Here is a 27,575-nt window from a genome sequence, read left to right on the forward strand (position 1 = left end):
ATACCTTAGTAAAACAATCAGGTCTTCTTATTTCAAGAAAATGCTAAGAAAAATGAAGTGCAAGACAGGTTTCTATGAAGACAGGCTTCTATGAAGACAGGCTAGCTATGTTTAACACTTTATCATCATGAACAGGTCAACACTGCCTTTAATGCAGTCTTAAGAAATGACTAATACCTTACTCTTAGTGGTGTCAAAAGTAAGCAAGATTTACAAATTGTATATTTCACCAGACACAAACTATTCCAAGTTACTGACCTAAAGCATTCAGAGAGGAATTGGTTTTACAGGGTTTAACTACAGCTTTAATTATATGCAGTTCACTGCAATCATTGGCAATTTCCTCTGTGTCAACCACATCTGTACATTACTGACCAACACCTAGGTCATTTAAATAACTTAACTGAAGTAGGGTTTTGGCTTTAGGCGAAAGCAGCTGTACTTTGCAAAAATATATTTTCAACTTTTGAAAAGAGAACGGAGAAAGGAAAAAATCAAAATGAAGCAGAAAAGAAAGGAAAAATATGTAGAAACAGACATGACAAGATAAACAGTAATCCTAAAACTAACTGGAATATCAAGGTAATGTATTTAAAATGTTTCCGAAAACATTTGGTTTTGCTATAATTTGTACTATCATAGGATTTGCAATTACTTCTTCAAGTTTAATAGATTCTGTTAGCATTAAGTATGGAGGCAACATCTGTTATAAACCATATTGTCTCATTTGGCATGTAAAAGATGCTATGGATAATTAGTATCACTTAGAACTTGACTGAAAATTAATGGCTGAAAAATCTTGTTTGTCTATCTTACTTTGCTCCCTGATAACAAAGCATTTTATTACAGCTGCTTCAAATGCCTGTGATATTTGTATAACCTGGAGAAAAACCTACTTCTGATCTTGATTACTGATCTTTAATGTTACTGCAGTAGAAGTAAATAAGCCTTTAACATCTGGAGACTTCACTCATTTCCAGTAATTTTTAAATTAATTGTTTCAGCTTCAATGAATTTAAAGAAAGAGTTTAATTCCTAAGCAAATGAGAGAACAGATACATAGTGCATTCTCTCCAGAACTCTTATTTTACCACCTTGCAGTTTGGAACCTAATCCTCCAAATTCTGTACTTTGTAAAAGGTTTAGTAAGGTAACCCTTTGAAAATAAATGTGAATGATAAGATCTCCTAGTTGTAATTCTGCAAGGCAAAGGCATACTGTTTAGAAAAATCTTAATCAGTTCAGTTACTTTATAAATGAACTGGCTTTCAATACCATGTTTTGTAAAGCTTATTTTTATGTTCAAGGCATTTAATTTTTAAATTTAATTAATGGCTACTTTAAAATGCTTATTGTGTATTTTAAACGGATTTAAACTTCTATTCAAATCCAGCCTTGTACAATAAAGAAGTATCAGCTAGCGAGTAATGAATTGTTCACCATTTTTTAATATAAAGGAAGTGTAAATAGCCGAACACTTAAGCACTATGATTACTTAAGCATATACATAGTATACCTTTTTGGCTGGCATAATAAAATATGCTAAAAATATCACCTCTTTTTCAGAATACAAAGAAAGCTCACATGCTAACCCAGATAAAAAATTATATTTAAAATCATTATTAGAATGGATGATGGAAGCCAACCTACCCTTACACACTTCCACATTACCAAAGAAAATGGAAAAGAAAGTAACCCACATATCCTGAAAGCAACCTTCTCTCTGGCCACTTGGATGGACCTGTATGCTTAAGGCAGGCAGGAGATGTGTCCTAACTAATAACTAAATGCAAAAATTTTTGTGCTGACTCCAAATATCTCTTGCCAAGTGCCTCAATCCACAGCCATTGTAGGGCTGCTGCCTGTTTTCCACATAAATATGGAGGATTTGTATTTGCTCCTTATTCTAGGAAACGGCTGGAACAGAAACCCTCACTTACTGTCATTATTAGTGGCCTCCTAAAGGTTAAATGATCAGAAATCACACTTAAGATCTCCATTGGCTTGCTACACTGTATTTACACCAATTCTGTGTTAAAATCCCCTCAGATTTTTCACCTTGCCAAGAAATAACATCTCTGGCTAGTTTCTGTATGCTCCCTCACAGTATCTTTAAGAAAACAGCTAAAAACTTATGACCAAAACAACAATAATAGAATACATTAATCATAAATACAGTCGGTGTTGCTGTGGTTCTACAAAGTTCATTTTAATTTCACTGGAGTAACAATGCCTCCTTGCCCCTGGGAATTACTGAAGCAATATGTTTAATTAGGGACAACAAAGAAATAGAGTGATCAACCCACAGGCTTTAAAAGGTTAAATCACATATTGGTATCACATCCGCTGGTGAATGCTGTCAGATGCTTTGATGAAGGATAAAGCCAAATTGAGAATATGCTACCCAGAAAAAATTTCATGCTTGAGATAGCTTTATTTTTTTTGGAGAAATTTCTTGAATGTCGTTTGGTATGAGCTAGCTACACAGTAGGTAAAATTATTCTTTATCATGTCAGTACTTAGCCAAAAAACTACTGACACTTAGAGATATACTGTTGATGGTTTATATTTCAGCTAACTCTTTTTGTATTTTGAAAGACACCACAACCTATCCTATCACATTAAAAGCATTCATTAAGAGTCTCCTCACTAGATCAAGGGTTGCAATACATGCATTCCACATTTCCCCTGCAATTTCCATATCAGTTCAGCAGCACTTTAATACTTAGTATTTGTACTTCTGCCCGTGCCTAGAAGTCCTATTTACAGTAAAAAAGCCACTGTGTTTCCAAAGTCTCTCAATTTTTCTCTTGTACTACTGCAGACAATATGCCTTCTCCCATTAAGGTACTCCACAAATCTGTGAATTATTTAAGGCAGGTACTTTATTCAGTAAATCCCTGTTAAAAGTCAGCAAGGAAGTGCCATGTCTACAGCATCACAGAACATCATCCTTTGTTGTTAGCAGTCTTACTCAACCTTTAGATTGTTAGAGGTAAATAATTTCACATCTCCTTTCAATCTTCTAAGAGAGATTTTGTAACATATTAGTTATGACAGTGCTAGGCCCTAGATATGTTTCAAAAACTGTAGACAGAAATCTTGACCTTGAGGATTAGGCTGAAAGGAGCAGGACTAGCTCTTCTTTGCTGCCAATTACAGTAAAATTGTCAGCACTTCATTATTCCTCTGAATGCCCGCTACAAGCCCCTTGGCTCATGATTTGCCTTTTGAAAACCACTGCTACACAGAACTGCATACTGCATTGAGTGTATTTGAGGACTGTAAGCTTTTAATTCTTTTAGAAGATTTCTATTTATTTTCTTAGAGCTCTTTCCTGTATGTAACAGAAGGCATTACTGAATGCCAAGTATCATTATCTTTTTATAGATGCGTCAGTACTTTGAGGAGCTACATTTACATTATTGTGGAAAAGGCCTTCCTCTGTGCATGCAAAAAAAAAAATATATCTAAAACATAAAACCTCTCTGTCACACTTCAAGAAAGCCATTTACATGAATTTGATCATACACTTTCTCTGATGCTGCAGAAAGTGTCAAAATAAGCTGTCAAAATGGGTCAGTCTACAATAACCTAACAGCAGCTTTCCCATTAGTCTCCTATGCTGGAAGGCCAGCAGAGGGAGCTTGTGAATTAGTTATAATACTCAAAAATGCTGTAGGAAAAGATACACAATTCTGTGTTCAGCAGGACAGCTGACTCAAGCAAAGATGCTGGAGCCAACTTGGTAATTCAATGATACCTTACTGCACTGCGTGATACTTCAGTTCACTCCTTAAACTTGATTTTTTTTTCTACCTAAGACAGGGCTGAAATTGTTCAAGGACTTTTCTGTGTAGTCATGGACAGGTTTTTTTTTCCTTTCAGATGATGCTAACACCTGAAGCCATGGAAGAGTAGTAGGTACAAAGACAGAGGGTTCTGCCTCCCCTTAGACTTATTCCAGTTTGACTGATCATAGAATCATAGAATCATAGAATAGTAAGGGTTGGAAAGGACCTTAAGATCATCTAGTTCCAACCCCCCTGCCATGGGCAGGGACACCTTGCCCTAAACCACGTGGTTCAAGGCTCTGTCCAACCTGGCCTTGAACACCACCAGGGATGGAGCATCCACAACCTCCCTGGGCAACCCATTCCAGTGCTTCACCACCCTCACTGTAAAGAACTTCTTCCTTATATCTAATCTAAACTTCCCCTGTTTAAGTTTGAACCCATTACCCCTTGTCCTACCACTACAGTCCATAAGGAAGAGTCCTTCCCCAGCATCCTTGTAGACCCCCTTCAGATACTGGAAGGCTGCTATGAGGTCTCCACTCAGCCTTCTCTTCTCCAGGCTGAACAGCCCCAACTCTCTCAGCCTGTCTTCATACGGGAGGTGCTCCAGCCCTCTTATCATCCTTGTGGCCCTCCTCTGGACTCACTCCAACAGCTCCATGTCCTTTTTATGTTGAGGACACCAGAACTGTACGCAGTACTCCAAGTGAGGTCTCACAAGAGCAGAGTAGAGGGGCAGGATCACCTCCTTCGACCTGCTGGTCACGCTTCTTTTGATGCAGCCCAGGATACGGTTGGCTTTCTGGGCTGCAAGCGCACACTGCCGGCTCATGTTAAGCTTCTCGTCATCCAACACCCCCAAGTCCTTCTCCGCAGGGCTGCTCTGAATCTCTTCTCTGCCCAACCTGTAGCATTGCCTGGGATTGCCCCGACCCGACTGATGTACCTCTCCTGCAGCACACTGGAAAACCCAAATCCAAGAGCACAGCTGTCTGCTTTCCTTACAAGCAGTGTTAAGTACACCCTTCTTTTAAAAAGTAAAAAATGAGTATTTTTCTTAAACCTCCTGAAAACTTTGTTCAAGGAATCAGATTAGTTCCTGAAGTACTACTAACATTGTTGCTAATGCAGTATGTTTCATGCTGTAACAGCACCATTACTAGTACTTTCTAGAGAGCATACTTTCCCAAATTTCTCATATTACCACAACTACATGGCAATGTGTGTAGACTCAGCACAACTACTAATATGATTGTGTCAGTTCATTGAAAAATGGTACCCGACTGCAATCTTGAGTAAAACAGATTTCCCTATACGTCCCATTGTTATTGCTTCTTTTTAACATTTAAATTTGGGGGGGTTTGAGGCTTGCTCTTTGCCTCAGCAACATGGAAACAGCCATGTCAGTCCTGTCCTGTTTTGTGGATCACTATTCATGAGTCCAATCAGAACCTGAAGGCTGCATTTATTCCTGATGAATTAGATCACTGGTAAAGAAGACAATACAGCACTTTTTTTATTGCTAAGAGAGTACAAAATTTCCACAGGTCTCACTCGCCAGGACTGTGTAGCATTAAACCCATCAAATTCTGCTGTTAAACTTGTCCTTCAGAAGGGGAAAATTTCAGACATGACTGCAAATGAAGTGTTGCGAAAAAGGATGAAGCACAACTGTTACTGTAGCTGGAAGGCTGCCTGGGAGCAGCTGGTGCTGCTACACAGTTGGTCAGATGCAATGACCATCACTATTCATTCTGTCTCAACTTAGACACTGGAGAGTTTGAAGAAAAAACAGCAAATGGCTTTTCTTCAAGCTCCCCCTATCCTGAGCGAGTGAAGAGAGAGGGAAAACATTCGTTTCTCCAGTTACACTCAGGCCTCAACATCTTTCATTCAGCTGCACCAGGGTCTGGTTGGATACAGCTACCTAGTTCTTACAGTGGCTCTGCTAGGTCTTGGGAAGGAAACAAGAGGTCCCCATCACACTCTTTACAGGAAGAAAGTAAGGAAGCACAACTCCTTGCTCTCTGCTGCTGTAGAACTGAAGCAGGAGGGATGTCAAGGAACAGATCTAAGAGCAGAGCAGTTCAGATAACCAACATAACTGAAGAGGTATCAGTCTGCCTATTGAGAGCTTAGGTGCTAGTCAACATCAAAGACAGGGAATCGCACAGGAGGACAAGTCCCATCACGGAAGAAGTGAGGTACCGCGGGATGCACTCCTGTTGTTACGGCTTTCAAATGGCAGCTGTCTGCACCCCAGCTGCATGTTCTCTTCTGCCTAGCAGAGAGGGTTACCACAGAGAGCCAATGATTTCATTTCAAACATCTCTCCCTAGAATTGCACCCAAATTCAACAGCATGAATTGAAAAACATGTTTAAAAACAGTAAAAATATAACACTTGCAAATTAACTGAGAAACAAACCCAGCACTGCTCAGAGAGGCTTTTTTCTGCATTACAGAATTCAACCCCAGCTTTTTTAAGCAAACAAATAAAATTCTTCTTTTTTCTTTATTATTATTATTCACCAGCCTTATAACGCATGGCTGAGCCATTTTGGAGGCACAGAGCCTGTGAACTGGCTAAAATGGATGCATCAGTGATCAACTTTCTGCAATCCATATCCTTGTTTGGAGCTCCTGTGTGTCAACCACGCATCCACCAGACACTGGAGCAGTTTATGACAGCTGCAAATGAGTCAGAGATTAGTGCTGCACGGATACTGCTTTTCTTCCATCTACACTCCCCACACAAGTAGGACGAAGATTATTCATGCAAAAACTTCATCAGTGGGAAATCCTGTGACTCTCTTTAGTCTCAGAAAGTACATCAGTACAAAAGTGCTTTAGTTAGCTTATGCCAAAACTGCAGCGCAGAGCTGTCATCTCCTGGTGGGAGATCTATCCTTTTGCACTCCAGATATGTGTCCCTGACAATTCTGCATTACAATAATAAACATCTTCCAAGATGAACACCTTGCACTCTTGACTGGGTAACAGGCAGCCCAGTGTGTTGTAGCTGTGCTGCCCCAGGATCTCATTCCATTTTTTACACTGGTAAGCATGGAACATCTGCTCTGTCCCTGCGTTTTGGATCAGCTCACTTCCCCTTAACAGCGGGTCTGCTGGTTCACTGGAAGTGAATCCACGTTCTCATCTGTTCCAGACACATTTCTGGTTGTAGCAAAGCTGCCCTCTTGTTATAACTGGTTTATGTACGCAACTTATGCAAAGGTATAAGAAGTACTATCCATTCTTCCAGTTCCAGAGCAGCAGGAAACAGGATTTATGAAACAGACTTCACAAAATATAAACACTTTGTAACACGGTAAGTCTCCCCATTCTTTGCAGTAATCATGTCTTTAGTCTGAACTCAAAAAATGATGCAAGTCCAGTTCAGCTGGGCACCACCATTTCCTACCAGGAACTTAGGCAGACTGCTCCTTGGAAAAATGCATTTATTAGTGTTTATACATGTCTGCAGGTCAACATGAGATAGTCAGAACTCGATCTTGAGTCAGCCAGTAAAGGCTAATACTCTTCACAAGGAGGCTGACCTAGGCTTAGAGTTATACAAATGCAAATGGCAACTGTATCTAGAAACCAAACAAATAGGCCATGTTTTAAGATGTTCTGAAGGTTTCAGAAAGAACTGGACACTTCTTTCATTCCTTTACTTCCTCTGGAAACAAGAGCATTCAGCATCTGATAGGGCACTGATCTAATAAACTGTAATGTGTTTACTTCTGAGGACTAAAAATGTGCAAAGAGAAATGTTCATGCTAGGACCTCTTAAGATTATGAATTGTACTGCCACCAAGTTCATGAAGACATAGTTAATTTTGAAGGTGCCATTAAATACAGAAGTTAAATCAGGCACTGGAATGCACTGTTGCAAGGGGTAAGAGGAAATGAGGACAGCTCTGAGAAACTTAGTCTAGTTTTGTATGGAAAAATGTTAATACCTGTAAAGTTCCTTTAAACTGATGTTTAGTTAAGAAAGACAAAGAGACAAGAGCACTGTGTTATCAATTCATACACCTGAGCTAACAAAACTTCACTGCTGTAGTCATCTCTCCAGGTAGAGGCTATGTGCTTGCTGGCTGGCTACCTCTATTACTCCTCATATGGGCTGGAAAGGACTAGCTGGGTGTTACACTGCAAAAGGTGCCATAAAACAGAAAAGGGTTGGTATAAGTGACCCTGGGAGAGAGGGAAAGGGGGTAAAGAGAGAGGGAGAGAGATAAAAGAGTGAAAGAGCTCCTGGGCCCTGTAGGCTACATTAACTAGCTGTGTCTGAAGAGAATGGTCTACATACAACTTCAGTGTAGTACTGGCCTGGGGAAAACAGCACTTTGCATACAGCACCTTTGGATGATTAAATGTTTTTCTACTGCACCCTTCACTGAGGTACCTCTCTGACCAAGTTACTGCACAGGACCTGTATGGCCACACAACTTTTTATCTCTTCCCAGGTTGCCAATACAGTTTTCATGCTGCAATTGTATATAACGGTAAGGCTTCCATTGTTTAAACAACAGTAATTATCTTGCTCATGTGAAATCACAAAAAAAGATGAATAGTTTTATCACACTGAAAGCAACTATGCAATACAATAAATAAGCATAGGATGGGGACAGAGAAAGACTGATTTCTAGTTCCTTGAGAATATCTCTAAAGATGTTCATAGTTCAATTCATCTTCAGTGATAACCATCATCTTAATCACTCAGAATGACGAAAAAGAGCCAGTTCAGTTTCATGCAGGTTTTGTTTTTTTTTTAATTTGTCAATTTCATTTCACCTATTAGATCATCCATATGGCTTTTAATATCAAAGTCCCCACTGATCTGAATGGGTCCTGACTTGGGGGGGGTGTTACTCCTGGCAAATATTAAATAACAAATGCTGAAAGTTTTACCAGTTGGTGTAATATCTAACATAGATATAAAAATAATTTGATGACCCCCAGGAATGAAGCCTAATAATTCACTCAATAAATAGGATTTCTATGCCATGTAATTATTCCTATAAATACTTGTTAGTCCATGTCTTACCAGTAACACCATGGGGCTGGCTCACAGTTGAGGCCAGTAACGATTTTGTCTGAGGTAGCCTTTAAAGATTGAGAACCCAGGAATAAGGCCTACTTGACAGGGTAAAATGCTGACCTTGCTTGCAGACGCAGAGTAGAAAAACCTAATAGATAGAGCTGAGCAAACATTTAACTCTTCAAGGATTGATCCTACTCAATTGATTTTAGTCAGTTTGGAGGGAAGTGATAAGCAGATGCATTCTCGTTCATTGCCCTACACCAATGTGGAATGCATGACTTACGATAAAAACATTTGGGTTTTTTCATCTTTTTTTTACAATTCAAGGCTGTCTATGCTCTATGAAGAAAACTGCATTTATAAGCAGCAGTTCTCCCTGTAACTCCTGAAAGAATTTTGCTTCATGTCAACGAATATTCTCAAGGAGATTGTTTCCTATGACGAGCTGGGCAATATACTGTCTTCCATATCTAAATGAAAGAGGATTAATAATTTCAGTTCAGGTATGAGATACCACTTCCCTGAAGCTAGAATTTCAAATAATGGTTTATATTTTGTGTTGAGGCAGAGCTTTACACTCTTGCTGTAAAGCTTCTTTCCTACCGCAAATATATTGTTTGAAGAACCAAAAACCTAGCAATAAAATGAAAGACCGCAGCTTATATCCCCACCATCAAATTGTACTGGACGGAACTACGTGATCTCACTTGATATTCAGTTTAACAGGAATTCACTTGCCCTTCAAGCTGTTATGCTAGGTCATGGTTCACAGATGCAGCTGTGATTGTAGGACATGGGTCAAATTTCCACTGTTTTCCAGGATGAAATTTTTTGTCACAAATACGGGATTGGGCAGGTCTCCAGGTCTGTTCTCTCATCATCAAAATAAAACAAATCAACCAACCACAACAACATACAAAAAATCAAGCAGAGACAGGTGCTGTAGAAACAAGTTAAGACATTCTCCTAAGAAGTGAAGCTAAAAAGATTGCTACATTTATTTTCTGGAGCAGAGGTAATTAACCACAGAAAGTTATTTTATCTTGTTATGTAAGAACAAAATGATAGCTTATGAAAAACAGCAAGCTGAAAGACAAAGTATCTCTCTGCTCACCCAAGACTCAAGTAAGATAGGGAATTTATTTCTGCAAAATTTACCTGAGTCCACTCGCACTGTGGAATTTTAACAAACCAGCTGAACCTCTCTATAGTTATGGTGTTGCGGGGTTTTTTTTTAAGATTTTTGGGTTAACTGCCAGAAGTGCCCCACCACTCCAATTAAATTAAATTAAAATTCTTCAGAGCCTGTGATCTTTAAATAAATATTTTATCACCTTTGAACTCATCAAAAATCACAATGTAAGAACATTTATTCCCGACAGATGTTGCAAGTCCAAGTCATACAACTAATCCCCAGAACTCAGTCCACCAATTCTGGAAGAAAGATAAGCTCTTGTGCTTCAGAGCATAAAGCCATTCCTTTAAAAATGCAGATTAGGCAAGTTACAGATAGCACATTTCAAAACTACCTTCTACAGACATTTGTGCACCTACTTTGAGTCATCTAGTACTGGTACAAGATATTAAACCAGATGGAGTATTGGAAACAAATCCTGAAGAAGAAACATTTGTATACTGCTGTGCTCCTGACTGCAAGCAAATGCAAGCATTCAACTGTTTGGACAAGGTTGAAAACTGTTACTCAAAGCTGTCCTGCTGTTAGGGTGTCTCTGCCACGCAGGAACGTTTTCTTTCCATGCTTACACTCTGGGTGACAAAGAAACAGAGTGACTTTGGAGCCCAGAGTTTGGAGCACTTCCCTCCAGGCCCTGCTCTGCAGAACAGAATTTGAGTATTTTATATAAGCAATTTTCAATCTGAGCTGCAGTAAGAAACTTGCTCTAGCCATCAGCACATGCGGCTTAAAAGCATCAGCTTAAATTCTTGCACTGTGTCAGAAAGAGAAGGGTTGTGAATTTGAATTACCAGGTTAGTGATGAAATCTCAAAGTTATTGTATATAAAAAGGAGGAGACTATGACCCCTACTTGGCCTGTAATTTTCTCGGAGCCCAATTGGTCTTAAAAACTGTACGGGTGATGAGAGGTGAACACATTCTGCCCTTGCCAATGGGAAAAGACATGATGCTTACTTCATTTTTACTCCACAGCAGGCCAGACCCTGCCTGGAGTTCTGTGAGAAGAGCACCTCCAGCAAACTGGGAGAGACTGCAACAGGGAGAGAGCAGCTAGGGGGGACATGCTCCCCAGCTGCAGCTTTAGAGCCTCCTTTGGAGGAGGGAGAGATGAGCTACAGCAGGTGAGCAAGCAGCTACTACTGTGGGAAGGCAACTGGAAAGAGCTGCATAAGCACCATGGAGAGAAAAGAGCACTATAAATCCGTGCTAGCGCTCCATAGATGGCAAGTCATACAGCTGTTGCCTCATGAATTTTGGCATGGCTTATGTGCCCCACAGTACAGCACTCTCAGGATTTGCATGCCTATCAAAAGATGCCCATGAGACTTCAAGAGCATAAACTAGGTGCCTTGGACATTTAGGCATATCCAAAACTAGGTCACCAGCAGGGAAAAGTTTTGACCTCAAAACTCTCAGGTCTTGGCATCCAGAGTGTCTTTTAGGCAATGGAAAGGCCTGAAGAATCACAGAAAATGAATCAGTAATATCTCTGTTGGGTGCTACAGCTGTGTAGGCAGTCCAAAATTTCATTGACCTTCTGGATACCATCTTGTGTTAACCTCTATCAGGATTGGTTATGACTTTTCATTTATATTAGCTGTTCATTCCATGCAGGATGAATGCAAACAAATGTAATGCTTATTTACATTAATGTAAGCATAGACCTCATGTTCATGTTACATCCAGATGTACAAGAAGTGATGCAGCATACACGCAGATGATATGTAAACACTCACGTGAACTTGAGTATATGATCAACTAAGGTCCTGTCATGTTCAGCCTACTTAAATCTCAGTTTCCTCCTAGCATAAAGGGTAAGTATTACAGATAATGCTCCCCAGACACAAGAGCTTGTCCTGCTAAAAATAAACCTTGTTTTAGCTCATTTTTTAATCTCTTGAGCTGTTTTCGTACTTTTCCTCTGCCTGTGCATGGTATTTGGCACTTGTCTCAGTTTAAAAGCCAAAGCAATTCTTATCCAGTGAACTGCCTCTTCTGGATCACTAATGAAGATAATAAATAAGGCTGGTTCCTAAATCAGTCCTTTATTAGTAGTTATGATTAGCTTTGCTTGTGGTCTTTCAGCCAATTCCAAATCCACAATGTCCCCATCCAAGCCAGCATGAATTAAGTTTTCAAGGAAGACAGTATCTTTGACACTGCATCAAAAGTCCTATTCAAATGTAAACAGAGTATTGGCTACTGCTCTTTCGTACCCATTATTTTTATAATTCTGTTATTTCCAACAACTGATCTTGCATCTCTAGCAAGACTTCTTTATTCTTCTAAGTCATGCTGCTTTATATGCATAGTTCCTTTATGCAGATATTTATGAGGCATGTGACATCTAGAAGTATGTCTAAATATTTGCTGCTGAGGAACAATGTGGCAACCTGTGAAATTAGTTAAATGAGGTAAATGACACAACAGCATCATTCATAGGCTAAGAGAAGCATAAATTAGTCACCTTAAAGTAGCACCAGCACCGCTTTCAAGTAAAGGTAATTCTAGAGAACTCCATGCTGGCATCATGCCACTTTTACTTTGTGTGATGATCTGCAATTTGTGCCATGCCAGTAAGTCACTGAATAGAAATATCAACTTAAGCCACAAGAAGAATGCTGACAGCATAATGCAGGAAAACCAGATGAAGGTGATCGAGTCCTCTGAGTCATCTGAATTTTATCCTACTCTTAGACTGTAGTAGCAGTCTGAAGGTGGCTCCTGGATCCTCCCAGGCACATCGACAAAGACAGTCCTGAAGCAAAAGACAGTAACAAAAGAGTTTCCAGTGGCACACAGTGCCATTAGCAAAGCCTGGCAATATGCCCACAACTCCAAATACAATTCAAGTCATACTTCAGATACAGACAGTCACTTATAATTTGATACTGCCACATTTCAAGAGCAGAGTAAGAGTCATGGGATTAATCTGAGGAAGTGTGGGATACTGTGGTCTTTAAAATGTAGCTTACTTGGTAAGTAATGGGATCACCATCTGTACTTTACTCCTGGTTAAAAGATTGCCAGTTAGTACTACTCTGCAATTAGGAAAGTGTTATGAATCTTCCCTTTGTGCTACTTATTCTCAGTTGTGACTGTGTATAAGCCAATCACGCTTTGGGAAAAAAGAGACTGCTGTGCCAGAAGGTGCAGTTCAGATTACTCAAGAAGAGTTCAAACCTAACACAGAAAAGAGCAAGAGGAGTTAAGAGCCATGAGATAAATCATACCACCATCAATAATAACCAACAAACACTAACTGCACTTAGCCATTACCCTGCATTTGAAGATCTCAAAGTCCTGTATAATTAACTAAAAGGAATTGCTATTACCTCATGCTACGGACTATATTGTGCTGTTGCTGCTCTGGGAGCATTCAATGCCATGCTTCTCTTTTGTTGGATTTGTCATTTTACATGACACTTCTCTGCAGCCCTAGAGGAGGAACTGTGCAAAGTGAGACAGAAGAGCCCAGCCAGCTGTTTCAGCACCTACAGATGACACAATGTGTTTTCCAAGTCAAGCCTGTCATGTCAAACTACATGTACTTACAATTTATAGAATTCTTTGCCAGATGCCTTTCCTACCTATTGTGTGCCTAATATTCTTGATGCTCTTGGAGTAAAGAAGATTCACTGCAAGGGCCCAGAAGGACACAGAAGTCCTCTGATGTCTGTCTGGCAAAATTTGAAAAAGATTCCATAAAATGCCAACAGAAAAGACCCTCCCTCACAGCCCCAGTGCTTGAGAGGTGTCCTGGCTACCCACAGATACCACAAAGAATGTTATATCACCCCTGGCCTGTAACTCAGCTTTCAGAAAAAGGTTTCACCTTCTTCCCTGATGCCACCTTGTCTCCTCACACATAATGTGGGACAGGGAACTCCCCTCCTTCACTGGCAAGCATCAACCTGGGGTGTTTGAGGAAACGATCTTGCAATAGCACAGTCGGACTGGTACTTTTAGTGTACTTCTTATCTTCCTTTAGCTGTGTGGCATGGTCCACCTCTTACCATCATCTAGACATTTTCACTAACAGACGTTCAACGCTGCAGGGGTGCAAGGCACTCAGAAGCTCCTGGGCTGCAGCATGCTCTAAGACTGCTTTGTTTTTGTTAAAAAAATATCTTTACACTAAAGCTCTTAAAATCCATAACTTTCCCAACTACCTGCAAGAGCCAGGAACAACTTTATTCACCTTAATACTTAGCTACCAGTGGAAGATTATGTCCTTCCTGGATACAGTAAAGATTGACAAGAAGGGACGTAACCAGTGTTTAAGGCTCTGTGGCAAAGCATGGCACTGAATGGCTCCTTTCGACCCATCTGGACTTCACACTCTTCCTTGTTTGCGACCGAAGGGTAAAAAACCTGCAATCCTTTGCCTGTCCAAGGTACTACGGGAAGTCAGAGCAGGTGGAATAGCATTGTGAGCCTGCTTTCAGGGAAAGAGATGAATGGAGCAGCAATGACTGCAATTTATGGGAGTCACATTTAATTTTTCTACCCCTTCATGGGTACTTCCCATGTGTTAACTCAGGGATTGTTCAGTCTGGAGAAGAGAAGGCTCACAGCAGATTTTATCAACGTGTATAAACCCCTGATGGGAGGAAGCAGTGAAGACAGAGCCAGGCTCTTCTCAGCAGTGCCCAGTGACAGAAAATTCTACTTAAATATAAAGCTTTCTTCTTGTGAGGGTGGCAAAACACAGGAACAGGTTGCTCAGGGAGGTTGTAGTGTGGAGATACTCAAAACCAAGTGGACACAGCCCTGAGCAACCTGCTCTTGTGGACCCTGCTCTGAGCAGGAGGCTGGACCAGAAAATCTTCAGAGGTACCTTCCAGCCTTGGCCGTGTTTTGACTCTATAACTAAGCCAAACCCAAATGTGAGTATGTCAATACACTGTTCAGACAGATGATGTGGATTTTACTCCTCTAGAGATCATTAAATTCAACTCTGAGTTTGATTCAGCTTACCTGTGTGTTTTTTTAAAATTTACCTCATATTTATTCTACCAAAATAAGCTAGCAGTCCCACACTGCTCAGAGAACAAAATCAAAATAGGACAAATGCATTCGCAATATAACTCTGTCTACGTTTTGTCTTCTGGATGTGTGGCAGTTATATAAGCATTGTTCCCAGGTATTTTTGTTGGCATAATAAAAAATGTGTATGTACAAAAATGGCAGCCTGGAATAAGCAAGCTCATGATTGATTCAGCTCTGAAAGATGAAGAACAAACAAATCACTGTTTATTTAAAGAGCCTGAAGAAGTCTGTTTTGCTGTTCTACTACTAAGAATTTTCCCCAAGTTCATATTTGACCAACTTATGTTTGGTCAAATTTAAACAGCTACATGTGGAATGTGTATCTTAGGATCCATTGCTATTATAACTGTAATTTTGACTAATTAATCACTAGCTTAGCCTCAGAAAACTAAAGCAATTAAGTATAACATTAGCCATTTCACAGATGACAAATAGAAGTATCTAAGGATCAGGAGTTAGCTTTACAAAGGGATAAAGAACCTTAGTGAAAATGGCACGCTCAAAGTCCTATGAATGTCTACGGCAAGGTTGATGCTTCCAACCCCTGCCCATAGTATTACTTTACTGCAAGACAATCTTTACTTTTGTTAAGACAGTTCCAGTAAGCCAAAATATTTATTTGGTGATGTTGTTTGAAACTATAAGAAACTTTTATAAAAATAGAGGGATAGATTTCCATTGACTTATGCTGCTGGTGAATCCAAGAATGGATTCATGGCCCTCACAAATGGCCCTCACTGAAGATGACAGAACTAGGGAGAGAGACAACACTGAGCTTTATCTTTACATTAGCAACAAAAGCAAATCACAAGAACAAAATAAGTTTAACCTCAAGACACTTCTTCATATTTCACTTATTCCTTGATCTCTAATGTGGACAAAATAAATAACTTAATATGATCCTCTCAAACATATTGTTTCAACTATACTTCCACAACGGAACTCTACCACTTCACAGATGTTGCCTGAATATATAATGGCACATGTGGTGTTACAAAGTAGAATAACATATTTCCAGTTTTATTCAGGGAACAAAGGAAAGGAGACTCTCTACTTGGCATTAATGAAACAAAGCTCCTTCAGTTGAAGAAGCTTCTCATTTTGTGTACCACAGCACAGCTTCTGCGGTTCAATGATTCCTTGTCTTTACATGACCCCTACCTATTTCACTTGTTCAGAGGTTTTTCCTAATAAATACTTGTCCATGCAGTAGGTGAATAACAGCAGGTCATGAGCTGGATGTGAGTCAGTGCCACACTGGTGCGAGATGTAAACACCTTACTGAGCTGTATAAATAGAAACAAGACCTGCAAGAAACACAAAGTTATCCCTTTGCTCAATTAGAAAGGCCTATGCCAGAATCATGTGTCCAATTTTTGGCACTCTTCAGGAAAGGCTAGAGGGAGTCTGGCAGAGTGCAATGGCAATGACTTAGAGATGTAGAAAACATGACAGGCATGGGAAGATCAGAAGGATTAGGTTTGTTTAGAAAAGATTAAGGGTAGAATTTATAGAAGTCTTGAAATATACGAAGAGCTTCTGTAAAGAGGAACAGAACTTCTCACTATTTCTCAATGGACAGGAAAAGGAGTATCAGGTTTAAACTACAGCAAGATTCAGATAAGTCATTAGGCTAGACTTTCTAACAGGGAAGCTAACAAAACAGTGCTTCAGATAGCCATGGCAGATTGCAGATCCTCCATCACTGGGGGGTACGAAGAGCACATTAGAGAGGCTGCTAGGATGACAAAGGCACAGGTACACCTGCCTGGGGGCTAGATGGCAGCCTCAATTACCTGTCAAGGTCCATACCAGTTCTTTGATTCTGGTAAGGACATAATTTGGTTGTCGGGACTGATCAGACAAACTGCAGAACACTGCCAGTATGGAATATGCAATACCCACCATTTTCCAGTTCTGCACTGACCCACCAGTGGAGAGCTGCTTTGCGCTGTGCTGCTTCTAGCCCTACGCCCAAACACTTTTAAAAGCAACTTCCATTTCCTTGACACTGAAATCTAAATTTGACCAGCACACCCCCAGCTTACAATCCTCAATTACATTATCATTGTACCGATGCCAGAATAGAAGTATTCTGTGAAGAAAAAGATTAGCCACACAAAATAATTTAATGTCTTGGACAGCTAGAAAGTGTATTTATCTGACAGTTTTTTTCTTCCCCCAGGTAATTCAGTGCTATCTGACATCCATTCCATCTCACTCACAAACCGCTGTTTTTCGATAGGAGATATTAAGCCATCAAAATGAGGAATTCAGGAATGCTGATCTGCTGCAAAAATAGATTTATGGTTTTGGTCTCACAGGTCAAAATATACCAAGCTGAGAAACACCAAATGACTCAGCAACAGCTTGGACTGCTACTAAGATACTTTCTGATCATGTTTGCCTAAAATGAAATAGCTATTTCAGTTATTTTGCCTTGCTACTTCTAAAAAAATTAATCAGCTTGCTAACTATCACTTGAAAATAATTCTACAACATAGATAAGAAATAATTGGTTTTGACTGCTTATTTTCATTGAGCCCTGTTGTAATGGAGTGGACAGAAGGTTACGCAACATCACTCAGTGCTTAATCTCATGCTTGTTAATGGTCAAAGAACTGCATGACAGACACAGACAAAGAGGCATTTTGACAGGCCGTCTTGTCAAAAATGGTGACCTGATTGCATATATTGAATTCTGATTTTTTAAAAAGGAGATGGAACAGGGAAGTTGCCTGACAAACGAAACTCCCATTTCTAGCAAATGCCTTACACCATGCTGTGATGGGATGCTCCTGCAGCAGTAGAGCAGGACCCTGGGACTTACCATTTTAATTGTTTCCCTGATCCTCTCTCCAGAGCAAACTTACTGCCTGGAGGTGAGGCTGAAGACAATGGTTTACTGGCTGAGTAAACTGCTCTGCAGTCTTTACACAGCCTGTCAGTAGGGTGGTAGGTGGATTTTAAGATCGCCCAGCTGAATTAACAGAGAGTAGGATCTATTGATTTAATGGAGGTGAGAAGAAAGAAGAGGATGTTTTCTATATTTGGGCCCTGCTAGTTGTGTTGCATAGCTGTGCTGTGATTTACGTACAAGTCTAATGTTCTAATGATGTGTATCAAATGACTATAGAGAAACTTAAGGTTTAATTTTATCCCTACATTTCACTGCTGTAGTGCTAAGCATGTTATGATTTCATTGGCAATTGTTGTTAGCCTCGTGCTCTTTCCTTCCTCTCAGCATCAGCTCTGTCTTTCACATTCCTGCTTTTTTAGCCTGGTACCAAAGTAAGGTTTACTAACAGCATTACTGTTTATGTTATGTACCAATTTGTAGTATTACGTGCATGTAACAGAAAAATGACAGTGTCGGAAGTAGTACAGCAATGCATTGTAATGCCCGTATTTGCTTCTAGACATTAAGTAGTTATCTCAGTTATTCCTAAGAGAAAGAAAATATAGAATATCAGACATAATACTGTGTTCTGAATTTGCAAGCACGGAATGTGATAACGGCTGTTTTTCTAAGTGTATGAGCCTATTCAAAGAGAATACAGCAGACTGACAAACAAAAATACAAAATACAGCAGAGTGACAAACAAAAAAACAAGCAGAAAAAAAAATAGTAATTTTCCTCAAAGAAATGTAGTTTAGTCCTCTGCCCGATCTCTAACCCATTTTCTCCCTGCCTCTACTCTTCTGTTGAACTTTTATATCATTAGCCATCAGATCCACACCAGTTTACCAGAGAACCTGATTTTAGTTTTAATGTCCCCTGCTCCATGGTCTACATTATTTCTTGCCTTTTTCCCTTCATCTTTAAATTCTGCTACCCCTCTGCAACTTTCCATTTTTTTATTTTCACCAGTAACTTATCCTTTTGTGCTTTTTTATCATTTTTTAATTGGTTCTTTCTTTTCCCTCTGTGTTCAGCCTGCTGAACACCTTTTTTTCCCCATGCCTGCCTGTTTTTCTGCCTTCACGCACTACACTATATATACATGTTCTACACATGCATTCTTTCTTTCTGCTATGCCATCCAGTGTTAACTGTGAGTTTGTGAGAACCATGACAAAAAAATCACTATTAGCCTTTGTCATGGAGGAAAACATAAATGTCAAACATAGCTATCTGTGGAAAGGCAGTACTGTAATAAAGTTATTTGACATATGTATAAAATACAACATACAAAAATCTGAAAACCTAAGGTAATAGATTTAAGGAACTTCCCGCAGTGTGTCACCAAACTGACCACAAGTAACTAACTCTGTGAAAAACAGTAGCTTTCACCCAAGCCCAGCACATCTCTGCTGGAGAGATCCCCTGCTTCTCTGCTTCAAACGCTCTTATAGTTCCAGATGCTTCCAGAGATTCAGTCACCTGGCATGCTTCACAGGTCCAAAGAACTACTCAGCACTTTTTCCACAAAAATGCCCTCGTTCCGATTCCTGCATTTTGTTCCACAGAGCTCATGTTCCAGCCAGAGGCAGCACGCTCTGTTCTGAAGAGGACAAAAACACTGCGTTCAACACCTCTGCTTCTAGAAGGCCAAGGGGCGGTGACCTAAAAGTTCTCCATGGTGATGATGAGGAAGATGACTGAACTGACAAGGTTTCAGGGTTAAGCTCCAGTATGTGAAATTTAACGGAGTTAGAAGAGGGATGGAGAAGTAGAGATCTATTTTGGATACAAGAAATGCCTTGGGATAAATATATTTCTTTTTTGTTAAAAACTGGTATTATAACATTGATATTACTGCTGGGCTGTGATTTTTTCAGCAAGAAGACGCTGCTGCATAGGCAAACATTCTTCCATCAGCACAAAGCACTATAGAGATATGACACTGCTTTCGTACAAAACTGTCTTTCTAGAAGACTGTGGCAGATTAATACCACTCTTCAGCTATAAGCGGTTGAAATCCATATTTCTGCATGAGAATATATAATGTATGTAGCTAAACTTGTGTCAATCAAACCTCCAATCCTGGCAAGGTCTAAACCAAACCCTCTGTACTATAGTGCTTTTCTTACTGGCTGTTAAACAATACACTTGAAATCTCACTTTTTCAATCCCAAATTTTCTACTTTCAGCACTACAACTGGATATTCAGTGTCCCCTGTGTTGAACTGAATCCAGGTGGCCATTATCATGATGCCCCCATCTCAGAATTTTAAGGCTGTTTAAAATAAAAAAGATTCATGTTGCCCTGCTAAAGAGAAACAGAGAAATTCTGAAATGTAGACCCAAACTAATTCAGAATGCTTTCTAAAATAATTCAGATGCAAAAAATTCCTTTTGTTTCACTGTATACTTTAGGAAACTCCTATTTTCAACTCCTGGTTTATATCCACCAACTTAGGCAAATTAATGCAAAATCTAGACCCTGCGTGTGGTTTGGGGAAACTATGGCTAGAACAAGGTACATTTAAAAGAGGTAGGCTAGGATCAAAAGTTGTTTATCTGTACTGTTATCCCATTTTAATCCTCTGTGGCAAAAAACCGACATCCTGGCTGTGTAGTGGCCTGTGTAAAATGAAATAATGAAATCAGTACAGCTCCAGCTAGCACCACGATATTGACATTTCAAACACCACAATGTTTCAGATAAATTGGCAAATTCTTCCACAGAGAGAAAGGACTTTACCGGGCACAGAGAAGGAATGAAATCTCACTTCAAAGGACAACCTTTCCCTTTTAATCTCACCTTCACACAGATGAGATTAAAAGCCTAACATGAGGACCCTGCGCTACAGCACTCGGAGGTTCATCTCTTCTGTGGGTATTTTGCAGATCTCCCTTTCTAAGATCACTCCATCAAGTGTCTTTCATAAACACTATGTTCAGCATTAATACATTTACATTCTACTTTAAAGATTTGCAAATTAACATGTTCTAGGCAGGATTCATGAAGATCCTTCCTCTCACACCTTCTGAATTCTTTTCTAAGAGATAAAAAAAAAAACCAAAAACACAACCACAGAAAAAAAAACCAAACAACAAAAAAAAACCACACAGAAAAAAAACCCCAAAATTTGGAGCAAAGTAACCTACAATAGTCTTTAAAAACACTAGCTGGAGGGATCTAAGGAACAAGTAATATCATCTAGGATTGTCTGAGGAGCTGAAAGATAATTTTAATTCATTTACATCCTCTCTCCCAGAATATTATGGAATATTATGAAATATACTACCTGGTCCTGTCATACCCATGCTTGCCCATCAGTCTGTTCCACTGCCTTTTAAAGCCAGTTCTGCCTCACATTTCCCTAGCTGTGGCACCGAGATCCCAGACATTACACAGCAGTGCTACTTCTGTTTCCCATGTACCAGGTAAAATTGATCAGCTTGATTTGCAATCTTGTGAGGTCCAAGAGAAAAGAGGCTCTGGTGATAGACAGCAGCCAGGGAAAGTATGGTTTTTAGCAGGGCACTACAGTCAGTGGAGTCCTGCTGGAAAGACCATTGCCCTTCCTAGGCATCCCACAACAGACTAACATCAGAACTATGCCCTCCCTGAGACAGTACAACAATCTTGGAAACACTCACCAAATCATGACATCACATTTGTTGGAAAAGGAAATTGAGATGCCTCTCTGCCACAGAGACAGAAATCTTAACCACGTAGTGGCATGAAAGAGCTTAAGGTCTCTGTGGTCTCTCAAGACTCACGCCAGTGAGTCAGCCCCAAAGGAACAGTTTTGGCCATGTTGCTGGAAAAGTGTGCTGCTTCAGCTTATCACGTCTGCAACTGCAGGCAAGGGTCTCTTACGGTGTCTCCAACGTCTTTCAAAACTACAGCCTCTAACGAAACCACAGCATCAGGCAGTCGTGCAAAATGCTGCCCTGCCACCCACGTGCTACACTGCTATCCGTCACTGCAACTCAAGGCTAGTGGAAGTCGGTTGACCCCATCGGTTCCAGCCAGTTATTAAAAGAAAACCTGAGCTATGCTAAAAGGCAGTACCATCTCAGCAGATGGTGATGCAAGAGGCCACTTGAACTTCTGTACCTTGCCCTCTGTCATCTTACAGCTACACTTCCAGGAGGAAATGCAACTACTGAGACACACCATGCTACATCAACCACAAAATGGGACAGAAACATCACTGAGAAAAAATGAGGGGAGGATAAAATACCATGGGTGGACCAGACCATCATTTTAATGGTGTCTTATTACTGTTGGCACAAGCAAATAAAGACTGAGTAAAAAGAATTAAAAGCAGGACTGAGCAATTTCCACAAGAACACATAATGAACCAACACTACAAGCATCAGAAAAAGAGGTACCCAAAGAAGACAGAACAGAAACAAAATTTCCCCTGAACAGTGAAAATACAGCAGCTAAGGGCAGCTAAAATGCATGCACCTTATTCATATGTACCTTATGGCAAATGTCACATATGTACAAATAACACATTGCTTCTGCAAAAACAGTATTTTACCCATTTCTGCCTGGGAAGCACTGACTACAGTGTCATGAAAATTGAAGAAATTAAAGGATGAAAAGCATCTTTCCTAAGGCATAGCGCATCATGAAAGTCAGCTCCTGTTAAGCCTTGACTGTTGAAGTAATCCTTACTCATGCAAAAACCCACAATTAATTAATCAGGGAAACATGCTGTATTAGCCTAAAACTGAAAACCAGCTGAATGCAAATGCCTTCTTCACACGAGGTCACTGTTATTCAACTGACTGGATCCTTCAGGACAGTCCATTAACTTTCTGAAGAACATGCAATGCTTTAAAACACTCAGACTTAGCAAGAAACTGAAGCATTAGGGCACAGCAGCTGAGCTAAACTGGTGTTTACTGAACACCAATTCCTTCCTTCCCTGCCCGGAAAAAAAACAAAAACCAAACCCACAACATAAACTGTAAAAATTGCTCAAAAAGCCTTTCTTCAAGGGCAAGCAATTTCTTGTATATAGGCCACCATTTGACTTCTTCAGAGGAAAAAAACAACCATATGGGCAGCAGCGGCTGTGTTTCAGTGTAGGGAATGGATTTCACTTTGTGCTGGTAATATTTGCACAGCATCCTCAAAAAAAAAAAAAACCCCAAACCCCAAAAGAATGTGAGAAACAAGAAAACACGCTGCAGTGAGCCATGTGAGACTGAGCACAATCAAATTACAGGAGGTAGCATTTTCTAGTGGTTCGAATCACAAGACATTGCTTCTATTCTGGGATGTACCTGGCTTACTGTTTGACCTTGGGTAATAAATGACATGCACTCTCTGGGCATCCCTTCATTTGTAAACAGATGCAGGGTCTGGTCAGGCAATGTACTAATTAAAATAATTCTGTATTAGGATGGGAACATTTATCAAAGAACCCAAATTTTGCTCAAGCATAAGTACACACAGACTAGAAATCATTATAATTTTCCTCATTAAGGAGAAAATATTTTAATTAAAAGTTTTAATTGTTAAAATAAAAAATCAAAATGGGTTTTAGTAATACTTAACAGCTTAGATTCTTTCTTGCACGATACATTTAAAATTACAATGTGGTGACAGAATAAATAACACTGTGGAAGGATGTTAGCTTACCGATTAAAACATCAGCAAGGGGACAGAGAATATGTTTTACTGGCAAAATAAGCTCCTCTATGATTGTACTTCACCCACTTGCTAAATGGATTCCACAATAAGTGCATACCTGTGGTCATCTGTGGGGCTGTTTAACTCCTTACAGCTGCATAAACTATAATTTTTCAATAAAGAAGCAAGCAAGCAAGCAAGCAGAGGGGAGAGCTTTCCGCTTCCTCACACTGCCTGTCAGAGGTGATTGCACCAACTCTCCAAACTGTTCAGCAATTGCTCTCAAGGACATAAGACAAATGGATGAAGGAACTAAACGAAGCAGTAGAGTCCAGAGTGTCTCCTCATTCAGCTGGTATGTCACATCATGATCATGAACACCCATATGGGTACTAGACATGCTCCTCCAATGCAAACTGAACTAATAGGGATGGCTTATTCCTCTGTGGGAAACCATGCCCTCAGGTTGGCACTACCGCACTCTGCATGTAGTAGGATGGTGATGCACCTACAAACTTTCCTCTCATAGAAAATCCTGTCAGAATGGAAAGTTTGGTTATGTTATGGTTACAAACAATATAACCATTGTTATGGTTATAATTTTCAGACAATCACAGAACCAAAGAATGGTTGGGGTTGGAAGAGACCTGAAAAATCATCTAGTTTCAACCCCATGCCATAGGCAGGAACATCTTCCACTAGACTGGGTTGCTCAAAGCCCCATCTAACCTGGCATATACAAAATTCAATACAAATAAATAAATACAAATGCAAATACATACAAATATAATACAGTCCCATACAAAGAAACAGTGAGGACCTATGGTACGCTACTTTAAACACTTAGTGCTGTGAGAATTTTTGTTCAAGGCAATCAAAACATTCAGCTGCCTTCTCTGGATACCCTGGAGTCTCCTGAGTCCTCCATTAAATGAACTTCCTTGGACACTGATTGCAGTTACTGGTATTGGATGGGGCAGAGCGACTTGGTTTATATCATTTACTTGTAATAGTTGCTTCCTCTCCCAGAAAAAAGAAAGCCAGAAGCATATGAATTTGCAAATCAGTGATTAACAGAGGAAACGCAGATTGGACCTGACAAGAGGACAGGAATAAAAATGTAACAAATGCCTGTTTAGATGCCGCACTGACCACTTAGTAACAAATACAAGAGCAAACAGAATCAGTTGCGCTAATTCTTATGTTGTAGTCAGTGGAAGCTCTGAATTGTCAGCACTGACAATCACAATACCCTAGGGCAAAGTCCCAGCTGAAACCAACAGCACATTGAACCATAATCACATCTCATGCTTCTAGAAAAAAAGCCAATCCAGCCCTTATTCATGACAAGCATAAAAATACATGGCCAGCTTTCCAAAAGACTACCAGATTCTATATGCTGAGGTTAGTAAAACCAAGTGCCTCTCAAAATCTGTATTCTTGCAAATTAAAGCACAGCACTACTTATTATTATGAGATCACTTACTCTGTTTTACCCAACACTATTCCTTTTCTCACCCACTTCATTTTACGGGAATTATTCTTGAAAAGCCCAGGGTGGCTCCTGCCAAGTAAGTCACCATCTGGCAACCAAGAGCTGATGCTCTCAGCGCTCCCCGGGGAGCGACCTGGAGCGGGATGGAGCGGCATGCAGAGGAATGGAGCGGGATGCAGCGCCCTGCGCCCTGCCCCAACAGCGAGACCGCACGCCCCGTGCCCTCCGCTCCCTCTTGCAAAAGATGCAGCTTTTATTTCAGGGTAGGAGCGCTGCTATTAGAGAAAGCTCCCCCCACCCAGGGCTCTTCCTGAAGCGTGCCGCCAAAGTGCAAGCTGGAAAAGGCGCTTTTTTGCTGCTGCTGCTGTTGAGAGGCTCGGCACCGGTGCATCCCCCTCTACCACGGAGCAGAAGCGAGATCATAGTCCTGCCCCGGCAGCACCGCGGGGCGGGCCGCCGGCATCCCAGCTCATAGGGGATCCACCGACAGCCCCGACGGCGAGGCCGGTCCCTCCGGGGGGTGTCCCGCCCCGCCGCCCTGCGCCCTTACCTCCATGCCCAGCCGCTGCTTCAGCACCAGGGCGGCGCACAGGTACCCGGCGCGGCCGACGAAGAGTTCGTCCGAGCCGCACTCGAGGAAGGACAGCGGGGCGCAGACCTCGCTGAGCTCCCGGAACTTGCCCAGCGGCCGGGCGAAGTCGGGCAGCCCCAGGGCGCGGTAGACCAGTGCAGCCACCGCGTACACGCCGGCGCCGCCCAGCAGGAAGGCGGCGCGGGTGTCGGCGTCGGCCTCGCCGCTGCCCTCCTGGTAGCGCAGGCAGGCGTCCACGACGCGGCGGGCGGACCGCAGGTAGGCCTCCCGCGACGGCGCGAACAGCGGGCACTGCGCGACGTGGTACAGCATGTAGGCCACGCCGGCCACGCCGCCGTACAGCCCGCCCTGGCAGGCGCGGGGGCCGCCCAGGGGCGGCAGCTCCCGCAGGATCCGCTCGATGGTGGCCGTCACCAGCGGCACCGCCGCCTCTTTGTCCGGCGCCGCCTCCGGGCTGCCCGCGTAGTCATGGAAGCGGTTGGCGAAGCAGCGCTGGCTGTCCATACCCCCGCCGGCGCGGCGCTCTGCGCAGCGGGGAGCGGCGGGAAGGAGCCAGCGAGCGGGGAGCTGCCGGAGGAGGGGGCGGGGGAGCGGGGCGGAGGGAGCGGGGAGGCGGGAAACGGGCGCCCCGGCGGCGGTGCCCGTGAGGGGCGGCGGGAGGCGCGAACCTGCCGAGCCTCAACGAGCGGAGGTGGGGGGAGGCCGGTGGACACCCCCCGCCTCGGTGGTGCCGGGGAGGGGTCTGCCACAGCGCGGCCGCTGCCTCTCCCTCTCCCACCCCGGGGCGGAGCAGAGCGGAGCGGCCGCCGCTGCCGTCGTCAGCGCCGCGCACCGCCCCACCTGCCCTCAGCGAGCGCCGCTGGAGTGTCGAGGCGGTGGTCGGTCCGACCCGGGTTTCCAGACGGCCAGGCTGAGCTACGCCCAACGCTGGCCCGGTTCTGGGCTCCAGCTCGTCCTGCCGAGGTTCCTCCTTCTCACATCGAAGGCCCTGCAGCGCCTTTCTCGACCCGTCTGCAGATCCTCGAGGAAAAGGGGTTTTCATTGTCCCCCGCCATGCTGGTGCTGCCGAAAGATTTGGGTCACGGGATGAGTGCTGGGCCTGGAGGAGAGAGCCAGGGGCAGGAAAGGTGGCCAGCGGTCTGCTGAGTTATTCCTGGCCGTGCCACAGCCCCTCGGGGCATACTGTGGCCAAAGCTGAAGGATGATGTAGCCAAATCCAAACGAGGGCCGCCTGAGGCCAGTTTACGTGGAAAGCTAGCAAGTCCCCAGAAGACCAGCAATGGCAGAAGGCCATCTTTGGCCACTTTCTGTTACGCAAGAGCCAAGCAGAACTTGTGAGGAACAGAAAATTTAGGCCACTGAATAAATTCCCCCTTAAAAAAAAAGAAACAAAAAAGGACAATCTTGAAGCAGATACTAAGAGCATCTCTTACATGGTACAAATAAACAGTTGTCAAGTCTTCCCGTTAGGACGTGAACTTGTGCAGCGTAGGTGGATTTATCAACAGAGATCCATGACTTGTGGTCATCTGGTGATCTCTGATAATTTCCCTGGAGATGCAGCCTCCGTAATCAAGGGCCTCCCTAAAGGAAGGTGGAAGGAGCAGCTTGCTGGAGGCTCCAGCTAGTAGCCAGCAGCTGATATAGCAGCAGCGAGAGCCAAAACTCTGTCCTTTGGACATGGAAGGACCTTTCTAGAGTTGTGACTGGCTTCTCTCTGCCTCGTGCTGGTTGCTTGTTTCAGCACTCTTCCTGGCTCTCCCTCAAAGTACCTTCAACTCTGTGTAGCTTCTCACGTGCATGTTCACACCCACTTTGTGCTTCAATTCACCTGTCCTTTTT

The 27,575-nt window shown here is 42.0% G+C and overlaps 1 protein-coding gene across 1 annotated transcript in view; it reads right to left on the reverse strand.

Moving 5' to 3' along the window:
* LANCL3 (LanC like 3) overlaps positions 1 to 26,320 on the reverse strand; it is a 38,623-nt gene extending 12,303 nt beyond the window's left edge. Inside the window, exon 1 of the mRNA XM_030477351.1 lies at positions 25,692 to 26,320. Coding sequence (XP_030333211.1) covers positions 25,692 to 26,237 — 546 coding nt within the window. The 5' untranslated portion in view covers positions 26,238 to 26,320. The remainder of the gene's footprint in view (positions 1 to 25,691) is intronic.
* Between the last annotated feature and the right edge of the window lie 1,255 nt (positions 26,321 to 27,575).

Source organism: Strigops habroptila, chromosome 2 (assembly GCF_004027225.2).
Source record: "Strigops habroptila isolate Jane chromosome 2, bStrHab1.2.pri, whole genome shotgun sequence".
NCBI lineage: Eukaryota > Metazoa > Chordata > Aves > Psittaciformes > Psittacidae > Strigops > Strigops habroptila.